The sequence below is a fragment of the Pantherophis guttatus genome, chromosome 5 (assembly GCF_059756535.1).
Source record: "Pantherophis guttatus breed Tessera chromosome 5, ASM5975653v1, whole genome shotgun sequence".
Taxonomy (NCBI): domain Eukaryota; kingdom Metazoa; phylum Chordata; class Lepidosauria; order Squamata; family Colubridae; genus Pantherophis; species Pantherophis guttatus.
Window position 1 is genome coordinate 68,624,092 of NC_142067.1, and position 18,377 is coordinate 68,642,468.

The 18,377-nt window shown below is 37.6% G+C and overlaps 1 protein-coding gene across 7 annotated transcripts in view; it reads right to left on the bottom strand.

The window, feature by feature from the left end:
* Positions 1-12,536: 12,536 nt before the first annotated feature.
* GK (glycerol kinase) overlaps positions 12,537-18,377 on the bottom strand; it is a 107,496-nt gene continuing 101,655 nt past the window's right edge. For 3 of the 7 annotated variants that reach the window (XM_060694059.2, XM_034423784.2, XM_034423783.2), the window contains 2 exons: positions 17,863-17,949; positions 12,537-14,749 (listed from right to left, as the gene is read on the bottom strand). In XM_060694059.2, coding sequence (XP_060550042.1) covers positions 14,736-14,749; positions 17,863-17,949 — 101 coding nt within the window. In that variant the 3' untranslated portion in view covers positions 12,537-14,735. Of the gene's footprint in view, positions 14,750-17,862; positions 18,014-18,377 lie in introns of all 7 variants that reach the window. The other 4 variants (XR_015728239.1, XR_015728238.1, XM_087871327.1 and 1 more) reach the window with 2 other exon arrangements.

Below are 18,377 nucleotides of genomic sequence, written 5' to 3' on the forward strand. Positions count from 1 at the left end.
GAGGAGAGGGAGACACTGCCAGTGCTGCCAGTGGCCGTGCTGCCGCTGGTTGTGGATTTCCCATGCAGGGGCGGTCCTGGTGAAAGGGAAGCCTTGCAGGCTGTGAGGCCAGATCGTTGAGTGGGGCATGGAGGCTTGGATGTGGGTCTGATCTGTTCTACAAACTGGTAGTGGACATCTGGGCCAGAATGTGGCCCATCTGGGTCAGCCTTAGATCTGACTCGCAGGGCCACCCAGGAGCCAGCAAGAGGCCGCCTCCTGGGCATGCACTTAGTATGCATGCTGCAGCTGACATCCTAGGTGAAAGGGTGGTCAGAATGCGGTCAGCCTCCAGGGTGCCCCTGTGGATCTAAGGCTGACCATGTTCCAGCCCAGATGTCCATCACCAGGTTGTAGAATAGATGAGACCGCACCCGCACCCGAGCCTCCATACCCCACTCACTGATCTGGCCTTGCAGCCTACAAGGCTTCCCTTTCACCAGGACCATCCCTGTCCCCATGTGGGAAAGCCATGGCCACCAGTGGCATGGCCATTGGCGCTGCAATCTCTCCACTGGCCTGCGGGACTGTCCTGGAAACAGCAATGGACTGGCCTGTGGCGCCTTGGCCTGGCACAGGGCGGTCAGGCACTATCTACAACCTGGTGGTGGCCATCTGGGACTGAACACGTCAGCCTTAGATCTGACCTGTGGGGCTACCCTGGAGCCAGCAAGGGGCCACCCCTGTCACTTCGGCCCTGTCCCCTGGGTGTGTGCACAGAAGGCAGCGAGCACTGGCTCCTGGGTAAAAGGGAAGTGCTCAAAATGCAGTCAGCCTGCTGGGCAAGATAGTCCTCAGGGACGCCAGGCCGCGTACGCTCGCTGCCTCCTGTGCACACACCCAGGGGGTGGGGGTGGGGGTGGTCCCTTGCTGGCTTCAGGGCAGCCCTGCAGATCTAAGGTGACCATGTTCCAGCACAGATGGCCGCAACCAAGTTGTAGATCAGCACCCAACCAACCTGGGCCAGGCCGAGGTGCTGCAGGCCAGTCCTTGGCTGTTTCCAGGGTGGTCCTGCAGGCCACATCTAACCACATCACAGGCCGGATCTGGCCCACAGGACTTTTAGTCTGAGTTAGACTATAGCAATTACTTTCAAACTACTTCAAACTATCTTGTGAATTATATTTGAAAAACAAAATATATTGTACAATATATTTGAAAAAGAACATACTGTAAATATGAAGTAGCAAAGTGTATGAGGTGTAGGTAGGACACAGAATGGCTCATGATGGTCCAACTGTATGGTATAGATGACCTCTACTCTGACACCATTTAGAAAACTAGCTTAATTGCAGCTATTCCAGCAATGTTTGGCCTTTTGGAGTTCCAGAATTTCCTTCCCTTCAACAGTTTTTTAAAGCACCTCCAGCTTGTAAATCATTTGTTCCCAAGAATCATGATGTGTTTTCCTGGTAGTTCAAGGTGGATTATTGGGGAAAGATTTATTAATATGATTAAGACAATATATTATAAACAAACTGCAAAGGTGATGGTAAATGGAGATATGACTGAAAAGTTAGCATTAAGAAAGGTACAAGACAAGGATGCCCCTTGTCTCCTCTATTATTTATATTAAATAGAAATATTAGACAAGACACAGAGATAAAAGGCATGGAGATAAAAAAGAAAAAGTATAAACTACAGGAGTTTGCAGACGATTTAGTTTTTATCTTGGAAGATCCACAAGAAACAGGGCCTAAACTAATAAAAAAAAATAGAAGAATATGGTGATTATTTTCAGGTCTGAAAATAAATAAAGAGAAAACTAAGATTTTAATGAAAAATCTTATAAACAGAAAAAAGAGTTAATGAAGAGAATAGATATTCAGATTACTAAAAAAGTAAAATACTTAGGGATACAGCTGACAGCAAGATGTGTAACAATTAAGGAAGATAATTATTATAAATTGTTGCAACAAATTAAAACAGATCTGGAAAAATGGAAAACTCTGCAACTATCTTTGATAGGAATTATAGCTACAATCAAAATGAATATATTGCCGAGATTATTGTACTTATTTCAAACAATTCCAATAAAATTGGAAAAAAATACTTTGAGGAACTTAACAAAACAATATTAAAATATATTTGGCAAGGGAAAAAAGCAAGAATTATCTTTAAAATGTTTCAAGATTCAAGAAGTAGAGGAGGTTTTGGATTACCAAATCAGGAATTGTATTACCAGGCCGCAGTATTAACATGGATGAAAGAATGGATTGTATTGAGGCATACAAGATTATTGACTTTGGAAGGACATGACTTGCAACTGGCATGCTTTTTTGTGGTATGGGAAAAATAAGATACATGGTTACTTTCAAAGACATTATATAAGAAATGCATTAATGTTAGTATGGGAGAAAATTAAAGAGCAACATTATTTGAGGATAGCAGTTTGGCTCTCAACAATGGAAGTATTGATTCATTTAAATGTTATTAACATGGGAAATATCATTAGATATAAAGATATTTCAACAATAGAAGCATTGACACATCCAAATATGATTAATATGGATAATATTATAAGATACAAAGACATTTTAACAGAGAAGGGAGAACTAAAACAGAAACAAGATTTAGAAAAACAAGAGATTGAGACTGATTGGTACACATGGCTGCAGATACAATCAAGATATGATAAAGATTTGAAACAATATGGTTTTAATTTCGGGGAATCAGAGTTGGATCAGATAATGACTGGAAAGGATGAAAAAATGATTAAAAGATTGTATAATTACTTGTTGCAAATCAGATTAGAAGATGAAGAAGTAAAAGAGACAATGATAACATGGGTAAAAAACTTTGGTTGTACAATAGAATTAGAAAAATGGCAACAACTATGGGAAAGAAATTACAAATTGACAATGGCAACTGCATATAAGAAAATTTATATAAAATGTTTTATAGATGACATATGCCACCAGAAAGCCTAGCAAAAATGTTTAAGGATAAATCAGCCAAATGTTGGAAATGCTCACATTTGCCGGGATCATATTATCACATATTATCATATGTGGTGGTCATGTACATAAGCTAAAACTATTGGTTTAGAATACAGACATGGTTTAGAGGAAATGTTACATAAACGTATAGAATTAAAACCAGATTTTTTTGGGGGGGGGTATTTTGCCAGAGAAATATAGCAAAGAAGACATGTATCTAATCATACATATAATAACAGCAGCAAGAATTGTATTTGCGCAAAATTGGAAGACAGAGAAAATCCCGTCAGAAGGTGAAGTAATAAAAAATATTTTAGACTGTGCGGAAATGAATAGATTAACTCTAAGAATAAAAGATAAAGAGGAATCGGTGTATTTCAAGACATGGGAAAGATTCTATGAATGATTAGAAAAGAAATATGAACAAAAGATAATAGATAAATAAATTAGATAAGAGAAAGATAAATGAGGGAGAAGACAAAAAGAAATAGAAACTCAGATGACACCAGAGTAAAGGGAAATGGGGGATGGGGGGGAGAAAAGAATGTTATAATATAAATGTACAATTATGATGCTAGAAGTGATAGACTGAGTAAAATTGAAAAGAAATTGAAAAGAAAGTATATATTAATAGAAAATTGGGGATGCTCGGTTACCAAATAGGGGAAATATTGGACAACAAAGGAGAAAGAAAGGAGAGAGAAGTAGAAGGTAAGATAGAAGAGGAGAGGGAGAGAGAGGAATGGAAGAAAGGGGAAAGGAGAGAAAGAAAGGATAGGGGGAAAGAGGGGAGGAAAGGAAGGGGAAATACGGAAGAGGAAGGAGAGAAGGAAGAAAGTAGGAGAGGAGAGGAGGTAGGGAAGGGAAAAAAAGAAGGAGAAGGTTTGTTGTAAAATGAGGGAAAAGAAAGGATAGAAGAGCAACCCCTGAATGTAATCAAAATGCCTTATCTTTATGCTTTCTTTAGAAAAAATATGTATATGTATGATCAATTATGAATAATAGAATGTACATTTACAATATGTGTATAAGAAATAAAACTAAAAACTTTTTTTTAAAAAATGGAAGTACTGATTCACCCAAATTTTATTAACATGGGAAATATCATTAGATATAAAGATACAGTTGCAAGAAAAAGTATGTGAACCCCTTGGGATTACGTGGAGTTTTGCATGAATTGGTCATAAAATGTGCTCTGAACTTCATCTAAGTCACAACAATAGAAAAACACAGTCTGCTTAAAATAATACTACACAAACATTAGATGTTGCCATGGTTTAATTGAACATAACATGTAAACATTCACAGTGCAGGGAGGAAAAAGTATGTGAGCCCCTAGCCTAATGACTTCTCCAAGAGCTAATTGGAGCCAGGAGTGAGCCGACCTTGACTCCAATCAGTGTGATGATATTGGATGTGTTGCTGACAGCTGTCCTGCTCTTTAAAAACACACACCTGTTTTGGGTTTACTGGTTTCAAGAAGCACTGTCTGATGTGAACCATGCCTCGCAGAAAAGAGCTCTCAGAAGACCTACGATCAAGAATTGTTGACTTGCATGAAGCTGGAAGGAGATACTTACAAAAGTATCTCCAAAAGCCTTGATGTTCATGTGTCCACGGTAAGACAGACTGTCTACAAATGGAGAAAGGTTAGCACTGTTGCTACTCTCCCTAGGAGTGGTCGTCCTGTAAAAATGACTGCAAGAGCACAGCGCAGAATGCTTCATGAGGTAAAGAAGAATCCTAGAGTGTCAGCTAAAGACCTACAGAAATCTCTGGCACATGCTAACATTTTTGTTGACACATCTACAATAAGGAAAACATTAAACAAGAATGGAGTACATGGGAGGACACCACGGAGGAAGCCATTGCTGTCCAAAAAAAATATTGCAGCACGTTTGAAGTTTGCAAAAGAGCACCTGGATGTTCCACAGCGCTACTGGCAAAATATACTGTGGACAGATGAAACCAAAATTGAGTTGTTTGGGAAGAACACACCACACTATGTGTGGAGAAAAAAAGGCACAGCACACCAACATCAAAACCTCATCCCCACTGTAAAACATGGCGGAGGGAGTATCATGGTTTGGGGCTGCTTTGCTGCCTCAGGGCCTGGACGGATTGTTGTCATTGATGGGAAAATGAATTCTAGAGTTTATCAAGACATTTTGCAGGAAAACGTACGACCATCTGTCCGCCAACTGAAGCTCCGCAGAGGATGGGTGATGCAACAGGACAATGACCCAAAGCATACAAGTAATTCAACAAAAAATGGCTTCAACAGCACAGAATACGCCTTCTGGAGTGGCCCAGTCAGAGTCCTGACCTCAACCCTATTGAAATGCTGTGGCATGACCTTAAGAGAGCGATTCACACCAGACATCCCAAGAATATTGCTATACTGAAACAGTTTTGTGAAGAGGAGTGGTCCAAAATTACTCCAGATCGTTGTGCAGGTCTGATCTGCAACTACAGGAAACGTTTGGTTGAGGTTATTGCTGCCAAAGGAGGGTCAACCAGTTATTAAGTCCAAAGGTTCACATACTTTTTCCTCCCTGCACTGTGAATGTTTACATGTTATGTTCAATTAAACCATGGCAACATCTAATGTTTGTGTAGTATTATTTTAAGCAGACTGTGTTTTTCTATTGTTGTGACTTAGATGAAGTTCAGAGCACATTTTATGACCAATTCATGCAAAACTCCACGTAATCCCAAGGGGTTCACATACTTTTTCTTGCAACTGTATTTTGAATGAAAAGGGAACTCAAAACTAAACAAGAACTGAGTGATCAAGGGATCAATATGGCATGGTATTCATAAGTGCAGATACATTCTAGGTATGGGAAAGATGCTCAATTATATGGTTTCTATAAAGAATTAACAGAATTAGATAAGATATTAACAGGAACAGAAGAAAGATAGATAAAGAAATTATACAGTTATTTATGGGGCATAAAACTGGAAGATGAACAAGTGAAGGAGACAATGATATCATGGGCAAAAAAATTTGGTCATACAATAGAATTAGATAAATGGCAGAATCTGTGGGGTAGGAATTACAAATTAACGATATCAACTGCATATAAAGAAAATCTGTATAAGATGTTTTATAGATGGCACTTTGCACCACTGAGGTTGGCAAAGATATTTAAAGATAAATCAACCAAATGTTGGAAGTGCCACAAGATACTTGGGTCTTCTTATCATATGTGGTGGACATGTGTAGAAGCAGAAAAATACTGGACAAAAATACATACATGGCTGGAAAAGATGATAAAACAGCACATTGATTTAAAACCAGAAATATTTTTATTGGGGATTTTACCTGAAATTTATAGTAAAGAGAACACATATTTAATTATCCATGTATTAACTGCAGCTTTTAACTGTGCACGGCAGGAGAGAAAGTTAAACACCTTTCATATGTGCTGTCTCTGACGAATTCTTGGCATCACTTGGCAGGACAAAGTTCCAAATAGCGCAGTCTTGGAACGTGCTGGAATTTCTAGCAGGTATACACTATTGAAACAGTGACGTCTACGCTGGCTGGGGCATGTCGTGAGAATGGCTGATGGTCGGATTCCGAAAGATCTCCTGTATGGAGAATTAGTGCAGAGAAAGCGCCTCAGAGGGAGATCACAGCTGCGATATAAGAATATCTGCAAGAGGGACCTAAAGACCCTGGGAATGGACATTAACAACTGGGAAACCTTGACCTCCGATCATTCAGCTTGAAGGCTAAAGACACAGCATGGCCTTCTCCAATTCGAAGAGACACTTGTTCGGCAGGCTGAGGCAAATAGGCAGTCCTGGAACCAGCGAAATCTGGGGGCTGGACAGGGGACAGAATGTATCTGCCCTCAGTGTGGAAGGGATTGCCACTCTCGAATTGGCCTTTTTAGTCACACTAGATGCTGATTTAGGACCTCTTTCCAGAGCACGACATCATAGTCTCTTGAGACTGAAGGATACCATCTGCAACTGCAGCTAGAATCGTATTTGAGAATGTGATTAGGAAAATATTACATTGTGCAGAAATGAACAGATTAACGCTTGTAATTAAGGGGAAAGAACAAACTGAATACTTTATGATATGGGAATCATTTTATCAATGGTTAGAGAATAAAAATGGAAGTTGGAAATAAAAGGAGATTAAAGGAAAGTAGAAAATATGTTGAGATGTAAACAATATAATTGTTATAATTATTAGGATTTTTATGCTTAATATTATATTCTTATTAGAAGATATGTTAAGAGGGAAAAATGAATAAGTTTACTATGTTGAATTATTCAATATACTACAATTGTAAGATCAGAGAATTAATATCAACATAATGAATGATGTCGTAAATTTTGATGGTTATTGCAGATGGTTATTTGTACCCAGACAGTTAAAGGGAAGATGGAATGTTTATATTTTTTAAAAATTAAAACTTTATTTAAAAAAAAGGTGGATTATTGTAATTGATAGATTAAAACTCCAAATCTTTGGTATATGCAAATAATATTACAAAGATACAACATTCTGAGATCTTTCTGGACTTGATTACATCCATAAATCATTTCATACTCCTGAAAACTACCAGACTATTTTCAGAATGTCTGTGCAGCATGGGATAGATGAAGAATGGAACATTACAGAATCTTGAAATATATTCTGCCTCTAAAGGGCCCGAGTCTCCGGCTGATGTTGTGTAATGCCAGGTCCGTAGTAAATAAAGCCCCCCTCATTTGTGATCTTATTCAGGAGTGGGGAGCGGACCTGGCAGGTATTACGGAGACCTGGTTGGGCCATGAGGGGGGGTTCCCCTCGTGGAGATGTGCCCATCAGGCTTCCGTGCATTTCATCAGCCGAGAGCTCAGGGCAGGGGTGGGGGGGTGGCGGTTATTATAAGAGAGGGTCTTGATCCAAGGGAGACCACTGTGCCTCAGATAGCCGGATGTGAGTCCCTTTTCGTGAAGTGGGGTCGTGGGGTGCAGATGGGTCTGTTGATCACGTACCTGGCTCCCTGCCACGTGGCGACGACCCTGCCCGAACTCCTCAATGTTATAGCTGAGGTGGCGGCTGATACCCCCAGACTTGTGGTCATGGGGGATTTCAACTTGCCATCCATTGGTGAAACTTCTGAGGTAGCTCGGGAGTTCATGGCTTCCATGATGGCCATGGACCTGACCCAAGTAATTCATGGCCCTACTCACATGGGGGGACACACTCTGGACTTAGTTTTTGTCTCTGGTCAGTGGTTGAGTGGCCTTGATATAGGGGATATAGTCATCGAACCCTTGTCATGGTCTGACCACTCGCTCCTTCGACTTGACTTTCTGACCGCCGCACCCCGTCGCAGGGAGGCGGAGCCGACCAGGTGGTTCCGCCCCAGGCGCCTGATAGATCCTGATAGGTTTCAGATGGAGCTTGGGCCATTTCCTGAAACTCTAGCTCACGACTCGGCTGATGACCTGGTGGCCCCCTGGGATAGTGCTGCTGCCGGGGCTTTGGACCGGGTCGTGCCTTTGCGGCTTCTGACCCAGCACCGAACTCACTTAGCTCCTTGGTTCTCCGAGGAGCTGAGAGAGATGAAGCGCCGGAAAAGACGCCTAGAGAGCGGTTGGAGGGCCAGCCGTTCCGAATCCGACTTGACACTGGTAAGGTCTCATATTAAGACCTACCTAGTGGCGATAAAAGCGGCGAAATCTAGCTATTTTGCCGCTCTTATCACGTCATTAGATAACCGCCCAGCCGCCCTGTTCAGGGTGACCCGCTCCCTTCTCCATCTGGGAGCGCAGGAGGACCCCTTGCAGGGCCGAGCTGAGGATTTTGTACAGTATCTGGATGATAAAATAACTCAGATTCGGGAAGACTTGGCCGCTGACTGGGTTAGTTCAGAAGAGATGACTGAGGCAGGCCTTGAGAATGTTATCTGGAAGGAGTTCGATCCTGTGGCTCCCGAGGACATGGACAGGATCTTGGGACGGCTGAACGCCACCACATGTTTATTGGACCCATGTCCCTCCTGGTTGGTGCTGGCTTCCCGGGAGGTTACACGAGGCTGGCTCCAGGGAATTATCAACGCTTCTTTGAGTGAGGGTGTCCTGCCAGCTGCCTTGAAAGAGGTGGTGGTGAGGCCTCTCCTCAAGAAGCCATCCCTGGATCCGGCTGTTTTGGCTAACTATCGTCCAGTCTCCAACCTTCGCTTTATTGCGAAGGTTGTTGAGAGTGTGGTGGCGCAACAGCTTCCACAGTACCTGGATGAAACTGTCTATTTGGATCCGCTCCAGTCCAGCTTCAGACCTGGGTACAGCACGGAAACGGCATTGGTCGCATTGGTGGATGATCTCTGGAGGGCTCGGGATAGGGGTTATTCCTCTATCCTGGTCCTGTTAGACCTCTCAGCGGCTTTTGATACCATCGACCATGGTATCATGTTGCGCCGGCTGGAGGGACTGGGAGTGGGGGGCACCGTTTTGCGGTGGTTCTCCTCCTATCTCTCTGATCGGTCGCAATCCGTGTTGACAAGGGGGCAGCGGTCGACCCCAAGGCGCCTTGATTGTGGGGTGCCACAAGGGTCGGTCCTCTCGCCCCTCCTGTTCAACATTTATGTGAAGCCGCTGGGTTAGATCATCCATGGTTTTGGGGTGGAGTTCCATCAGTACGCTGATGATACTCAGCTGTACATCTCCACCCCAGACCATCCCAACGATGCCTTGGAAGTGATGTCCCAGTGCCTGGAGGCCGTGCAGGTCTGGATGGGGAGAAACAGGCTTCGACTCAACCCTTCCAAGACCGAGTGGCTGTGGCTGCCGGTGTCCCGGTATAGCCAGCTGACGCCATCGCTGGTTATTGGGGGCGAATCACGGAAAGAGCGCGCAACTTGGGCGTCCTCCTGGATGCACGGCTGTCTTTAGAAGGGCATATGACGGCCGTGGCCAGGGGGGCTTTTTATCAGGTTCGCCTGATACGCCAGTTGCGCCCCTTTCTGGATCGGGACTCCCTACGCACAGTCACTCAAGCACTCATCACCTCTCGTCTGGACTATTGTAACGCTCTCTACATGGGGCTCCCCTTGGGGTAAACCCGGAGGCTCCAACTGGTGCAGAATGCGGTCGCGCGGGGGATTATGGGAGCGACTGGGCGCTCCCATGTGGCTCCTCTCCTGCACGAGCTGCATTGGCTTCCGGTGGACTTCCGGGTGCGCTTCAAGGTGTTGATGATCACCTTTAAAGCGCTCCATGGCTTAGGGCCAGGGTACTTACGGGACCGCCTTCTGCCACCAATAGCCTCCCACCGGCCAGTTCGCTCCCACAGAGAGGGCCTCCTCAGGGTGCCGTCGGCTAGACAATGCCGGCTGGCGACCCCCAGGAGGAGAGCCTTCTCTGTGGTGGCACCTACCCTTTGGAACAATCTTCCCCCAGAGATACGAGTGATCTCCGACCTCCGGACTTTTCGTCGGGCCATAAAAACTCATCTCTTTCAGTTCGGTCTCTCTTGATTTTATGATTTTATGGTTGGTTTTAAATTTTGATATGGATTTTAAATTGATAAATTTTAAACTATGGGCCAAATTTAATTATTTTAAATCTATTTTTAATCGTACTTTATGTATAAATGTTTTTATTTTGGCTGTTCACCGCCCTGAGTCCGAAAGGAGAAGGGCGGTATAGAAATTCGAATAATAAAGAAAGAAAGAAAGAAAGAAAGAAAGAAAGAAAGAAAGAAAGAAAGAAAGAAAGAAAGAAAGGTTTGCACACACCTATTAAAAGTTATTCAAGCCTGCAAGCTGAGCATCTTTTCTTTTTGCATATTACAATTGAAATATTAACACTTCTTAATATTATAAACAGCAACTGGGTTGAAGTAAGTGGAATACTAAAAGCAATACTATCCAAAAATATGTGAATTATGCTTTTTCCAAACTTTCCAAGATGATGTGAATTAATATTGACAGAATCCTTTAAATGCCCTGGCATTTGAGAAACTGTCGAAAGAAGAGTTCCCAATACCAGGAATCACAAATACAAAAAATATATAATTTTTAAAAAATGACAGTATAAAAAAAGCCAATATGGTTCCACAATAAAGCATTGTGAATTTTGGAAACCACACGCACATATATGAATTGAAAAGAGGGCACATCATCAAGAAAGGATATGAATAAATAGCCTGGAATTGTAGAGAGGATATTAAAAAAGCAGTGTGCCCTGCAGAACATCCTCCAAGGAAATAAGATTGGCCCCAAATATGTTTTCCAAGGCTCAGAAGACATGCTTGTGTTGATTGCCTTGTGAGTTGTATTGTCTGTTGGAGCTTGTGAATTAGTTCCATTAAAATATATTGAATTGTATTTGTACTGATGGTTTTTTGTTTTATCATGGCTGCCAATTGTCTATTTTGTATTTTTGTTGAGTTATTGGTTAACTGCTCAGGGCCACTAGTTGGAGTTGGCCAGCCATATAAATTGAATGAATGAAACAAGTAAATAATGAATAAATTGGCCTTTTTGTTATAATCACGTCATGATTTAATTATACTTTTAAAGTATTTTAAAATAAAAAAAGCATATTTTATACCATTATATTCTTTTAATTTTCTTAACTGAGCTAGTTTTTAATTAAAATGTTGGACGTTTCATCTCAATTGCCTTAAAACTTATTTGATAATCTGATAAAGATATGCACCATTACACGCTTTTAAGTGCTGGGATTCATAAATTATTGACATATACTTTGGGCAGATGCTCTCTCTCTCTCTGAAAATATTGTAAAAAAGCAAAGGTAGAATATCTTGCATAGAACTGAAATTGACATGAGAAGCAAGTGAATGCTTAACTAGACTGCTACCTAGTGTACAAATGCCGACATTACTTTGATCTATGGTACTTGCTTGATTCCCAAGTAATATATTAATGATGTATTCAAAAAGTACAGTAGGTACAGTGTAGGTCCTAGGTAAAACAGCAAATAGGAATAGAGTTTATTCGTGTATATAAATACTACAATTTGGTATAAACATGTGGAGTAATAAGTCTGGATCCTGATATTGGATATCCATGGTCTAACCTTTTAGTTTGGTTTACTTAAAAATGACTTTAGTCTTTCCATTCTTCAACTAGAAAAAATGTGCATTGGAGTGTACTTCTGTAGAAGTACACACAAACTTGTTTCAAAAATGTTATCCATTAATAATCTAATGCATGCCTATTGTTAATTCCAGTGGAGTTCAGTTTCAGTGATCTACCATTGGTTGGCTGGTATTCAGTTTGACTTTAAAATGTAAACTTTATTTTAAGGCCCAAAAAATATATTCAAGATTGTGATTCTTAAAGTTGATATTACATTATTTATCACAACAAGCTTCAGTAAAAAATTTCAAGAAGTGAAGATTTCATTAGCATTTTATTTATGAGTTCCATCACGAGCATAATTGAGAACAAGATTAAAGACATTTTAAATCACATATATTTCTAAAAGTGCAATATTGACAATTTTTCTATTTCACATTTTCAGTGTATCGATTTAATAATTCAAATTAAATAGAAAAAAAATTCCATTCACAAAAAGTGAGCAGTTCCAACAATTAATTTAATTTTGTTTTATAGAAAAGTGGTAGTACATTGTGCAAAATTCCAACTATAATTATAATCTTATCAATTTAATTTAATATCCTATATACTTCCATGAATCATATCTGAAGCTGCCAATCCCAATACAGTATACAAAGCAGGAAACCTAAGCAGGGAGCATAATAAAATAAGCCATTTTTCAGTAACTTCAAGGTCTATAAAATAGAACTTTAAAAAATTATATTTTCAGCCACAGTATAATGGTATAATTCCTATGTAAGATATTGTGAACAAGTATGGCTATAAACCCATCTTTTATCATTTATTTATCATTTATCATTTATTCTTTCCTCTGAACTCTAAATTTATTGGGGGGGGGAGAGGAAAGTCTTTTACATTGTCAGAAGCAGGGAAAATGTTGGCTTGCCAAATATGGCTTAAAATATATAAAGCCTATCTAGAAGTACAGTTAGGGAATTGACATTTGGAAGCTTACATTCATTTATGGTGACATATACCAATAAATTGTGATAAAGAAAGAACAAGTAGTCTCAGATTCAGTTTATGAAAAAGCTGAAGTACTGATTATCAAGACTAGTTTTCAGTTACTGTAAAATGTTCAACAATTGCTATAAGTATTCTACTTTTCAAATCAAGGCAAAAATCATTTTTACAATTATGAAAAAGCATTAGTTTAACATTATTTGAATTTTCAATTCTTATTTCCTTACTGATGACATATACATTCTATAAAAATGTAGGAAATGAGACCCAGAAACCGTTTTACCATGCACATATTCTTTAGCTGCCAGTGTGTTTACATTAAAATATTGCTACTTTCAATATGTTTACACACTGTATTTTGAATCAGGTGAGTTTTATAAAAAAAACTTTTATTCTTTTATAACTTTTAATTATACTCATATATTTTTTTATGCAGGGAAGAAGCTATGTTAATCTCCACAGACATTTTATCATTATACTAGAATAGTTTTGAAGTATCTCCAAATAGTAGCAGCCTAGATTCACAGTATTTTCAACTCCATCTCATTCCAGTAGTAGGCAAAGCAAATCCTGAGTCCTATCCTAGAGAAGTCTTAACTATGAAAAGAAGGATAGTGTGCATTGAAGATAAATTTCAAGCAACATGGAACTTTCTATGGGCTGTTTGACAAAATTTTACCAGATATTTCCTCAGTTTGAAAGAAAAGAGGGGAACAATCTGGGAACCACCAATGTCTGATTTTGTTTTAATTCTTAATAAAAGTATGAATATTATAAAGTATTGTTCTGACATACATTAGTGTTAAACTTTGGGACCTCTAAAAGTTATTTTATTCTTTAGATATATAAAATATTATATCCAGAAATCATGATTGCCACTGCTTATAATGTATCCCACTGAGAAGCAAATTTTGGTCCAGACTTTTAAGTAAAATGAAAGATTGCAAAATGTTTGTGGTTTTCAACTACAGCCCACAAATATTATAATTATTTACTAGAATAAGTGTTATCTGAACTTTTAAAGCTCATATTTAATCTTCATATTCTCCATACACTTGGCAATTTGATTTATAGTACAGTATTTCAAACATGTCGCTTTCTTGCTATACATACGCAGTATATTTTAAATATTAATTTTAATTTTAAATAAGTTTTCTGAAGTCTACCAGTTTTACTTAGTAGCTTAGAATCCTTAATATAACCAATGATAACCAATGCATATGAAAAGGAGGAATAACTAACTGTTCTTTCCTTGTTACAAAATATATTATTGAATTTTCAATTCTCAGTGAGGTTATCTAATCAGTGGATAAGAAAGATGATTTTGGAAAGTATTGCTATGAGTAATTTCTAAAAAGAAATCACCACAACTTTATGTAAGTGTATAAAATGAAGTTCTTGAAGTGTACCATTTGGATTTTTTTTTAAAAAAGTTAACTTTTTTTATTTCATGTTTCATTTCAAAGTGGACAAAACAAGTGATGGCAGTTACAGAAGTTAACCAAGAGTTTTTTCCACTTTACTTTTAAAGCAGATCAGTAGTAGCAACTATAATTTGCTCATTCCTGATTAAATCTTTTTCCTAAATAGTTATTTTGACAATGAACTGTGTCAAAATAATGCCATTAAAATTGTTAAGAAAGCACCACATTCTTTTGAGATGTTAAAGTCTCCTGAAATCCATTAAAATGCCTCATTTGAATTTACCTGAAAGGGAAAAAAAGGATCAGTAATCAAATAATTTTTGTTAAGAGAATAAATATAACACAATGCTTATAATATCTTCTGGGGAAATCATTAACTGAAACTAAATCACCTATCAAATTCTAACAGTGCCAACCTGAGGCATGGATTATATTATCTAACCTATAGAAGCATGAAATTGCATTGTAGAAAACATATGCAATGGCAATTGCTTTATTGAGTAACAATAGCACTAGAGGATTTTAAAGTGCTTCTCTAATTGCCTTTTTCTCCATTCCCCATTTCAGTGTAACAAGTTCTCTGTCTACTGGAATAGGAACAGAAGAGGAAAAACTTTATAAATATATAAGGTTAAGTGCTGAAATGATATATATTTTTTTTACTAACAGAACAGTTTGCATCTCAACTCTATAAAGCACCATTCATTCAAAAATGGTTTACAGCTTCACAAAACACCATTGCATGTGACTTAAAAGCAAAAAATAAAAAAATAAACTAGTTTTCTATCCAGAGGCTATATCTACCCAGAAAATATGTCTAAATATATATGTCCAGAGAACATATGTTCACTAAATAACATTACACCTGCTCTAAATTTAACACAATGCTTAAATGTTTGTGAATTCTTTTGAATTTTCAACATTTCTGCAGAAATATGACTTAAAATATGAACTTCTTTCACAGAATCCTAAAATTTGATAAAAAGAACACAATGAAAACAAATGAATAAAATACACTGTACTTGATCATTGATTTATTGGGGGAAATTATTCAGAACTTAGGTCATACTTATATAGAAATACTTAAATTCAAAAGGTTTCACAAACTTTTGAGCACCACTGTATTTTCATACAGTATATGAACTGCAAAGGAGCATATGTAGCAGCAGTATTCAAGAAAGCTGCATACAAAACTGCTTTCAAAATTTAAGCAAGAGACATCAAGTCAGAAATTGGTTTTTTTACAATATTTTTTTAAAAGAATAAATGTTAAAAATGGAGTAATTTCAATGTCAAATGTTATTTATGCATTCAATCCAAAATAACATGGAATTATATATGCTTATCAAAGGAAGCTGTCCTTCGATAAGAATAAAATACTCTGAATTTCCCACTTTATAGTAGAAAGACTTCTATATTCAGCAGATCACCTCTGTGGCTCATAAAACATTTCTTTTTCTACATTCAAATGTTCTATTCAAAATGTAATTCAGTTGCAGTCTTACATTACTACATCAAGCTATGGTCTCAGCAGAACTTTCCTGAAACCAAGAAGTCTAGTTCTGAATAAGAGTTTCCAGAAAACTCCGTCTTGAATATTATGCCACCTTGAATATTATGATGAAAAAGTGTAAAATAATAATGTAATTATATGCAGAAAGTGACTCCTCCTGTAAGTTACTGTAGAATCATACAGGGGCTTCCAGAGAAGCAGCTTGTAAAAGATTCTTATTATGAGATTTTGGGGATGCAACATTTGAGGAGGGAGAGCATGACACAGCAAGCTCAAATTTAGGAAGCATCTTACTGGTAGATTTTTATATAGAGACCTGCTTTGGAGCATATATAATGTTTCACACATTCCTTCCTTTTGTATACAGGTAATCCTGACTTTCAACAGTTCATTTAGTGGCCATTCAAAGTTACATCATCACTGAAAAATATGATTTATGACCGTTTTGACCTTTGCAGCATTCCCATGATCATGTGATCAAAATTCAGATGCTTGGCAACTGGTTCATACTTATGACCATTGCTGTGTCCCAAGGTCATGTGATCTCCTTTTGCAACCTTCTGACAAGCAAAGTTAATGGGGAAGCCAGATTCACTTAACAACCATGTTATAACTTATCAACTGCAGTGATTCACTTAACAACTATGGCAAGAAAGGTCGTAAAATGGGACACAACTAAATAACAATGTCTCACTTAACACTTAGAAATTTTGGACTCAATTGTGGTCATAAGAAGAGGATTACCTATATTCATTAAATAAGTACTATACCTTACATGATATGTATCTAGTATTTTTGGAGTTTAAACAAGTTTTAAAAATTCATATTTAAATCTGAATTGTGCTAATTAATAAATATAGCATTTTATAATCCAGTTAAAGTCTAGTATAAGTAACCATCTCATTATTTAAGTCTTTTACATAATTCTTTCTCCAACTTTGAATTGTCTTTCATATGTGTATTTTATATGAATGATTTCTGCCTAAAAAAAAAGAATCTGTAGTAGATGACTGATCTACAAATTAACTATTTTTTAAGTTTATTAAAGAATGAAAATAAAATTCTCTTTTATATGTAACAACCCATTTGTACAGAGCTGGAGGAAAAAGTTCATTACTTCTGGTAAATATCACCGGAATAAATGCTTCTTGAAATTCCTCTGCCAATAGTATTTGTATTATCTGTCCATGTACAAGATTAATTTATATTTTCTCTATATGTTTTAAGCTATGAAGAGAACCTTCATTTTGCTAAGCATAGTTTTCAATTGTGACTAAGTCAATTTAGCTATTCACATTTCTCAACAGTTGAATAGGAAAAGGAACTCAAATATTAACTATCATTTTTTAAAATAGAAAAATTATGAAACTTATTATTTTTAAATCAAAATAAACAATGTTTTAGGGAGGCTAATTTTGCTTTAAGTTATGAGTTTGTGGTATCTAAAGGAAACTAATTTGAAAGGGATAACAATCAATTCATATGTAAGATTTTACAATATATTTTTCTAATCTAGAAAATTTTAAAAAATTTACTTATTAAATCACAAATTCTGATTATTATTTTTTGCAGATATGTGTTTTTTTTCAGCAGTTATAAAACCTCAAAAAAGAAATAACTAGGATGTGTACCTCAAGATTTATTCAGGCACCCTTCCCCACTTTTTAAAATTGATTTGAAATAATAGAAAAAAATAATGGCAGATTTTAAAATATTTTCTGCATTTCCTATATGAACTTTTAAATTAAAATGGTTAAGAGCCAGTATCATTAAATATTTCTTCATATACAACAATACTAAACACTTTTTTCAAACTGAAAGTATTTAAATCATCTAGCAGTGATTATCTTGTAAAAACAAGACATTTCAAAATATAAACTAACCTGAGATATATTTTGCTCCGATTAATATTAACAGGCTACTCATTATAAAAAAGCCCAAAGGCAGACTACAGAAGATACTAGTTTCACCTGATGTCATCCAGAAGAGAGGTTCCAGTCAAACAAATCAAGAGAGAGATACGTGTAAATTGCACTATTTAAGAATTACATGAAGAAAATTAGAAGAGAGAGAAATTTTGCAAAATGCTACAGATAGTTCAGCATGTAATAATTAGAAATAGGACAAACACTGATGCTTAGATATATTTCAGTCTTGCGTCCAGTGTCAATATTTAAGATTATTTAGGCAGAAACAATTAGCTACTAATAAAGTAGATAGTACAGAATTTCAAATAAAGCTGATATTAAGGGTTACAAATATTGCAAGGAGAAAGAATGCACCATGGAAGGTAGAAGAGTGAATTAATGTGTGTCCGATTATACACATACAAACTATTTCAAACTATCTTTGTTTTTCAAAAATATTGACTGTGTATGAAGTATCATGCAATGTGGGT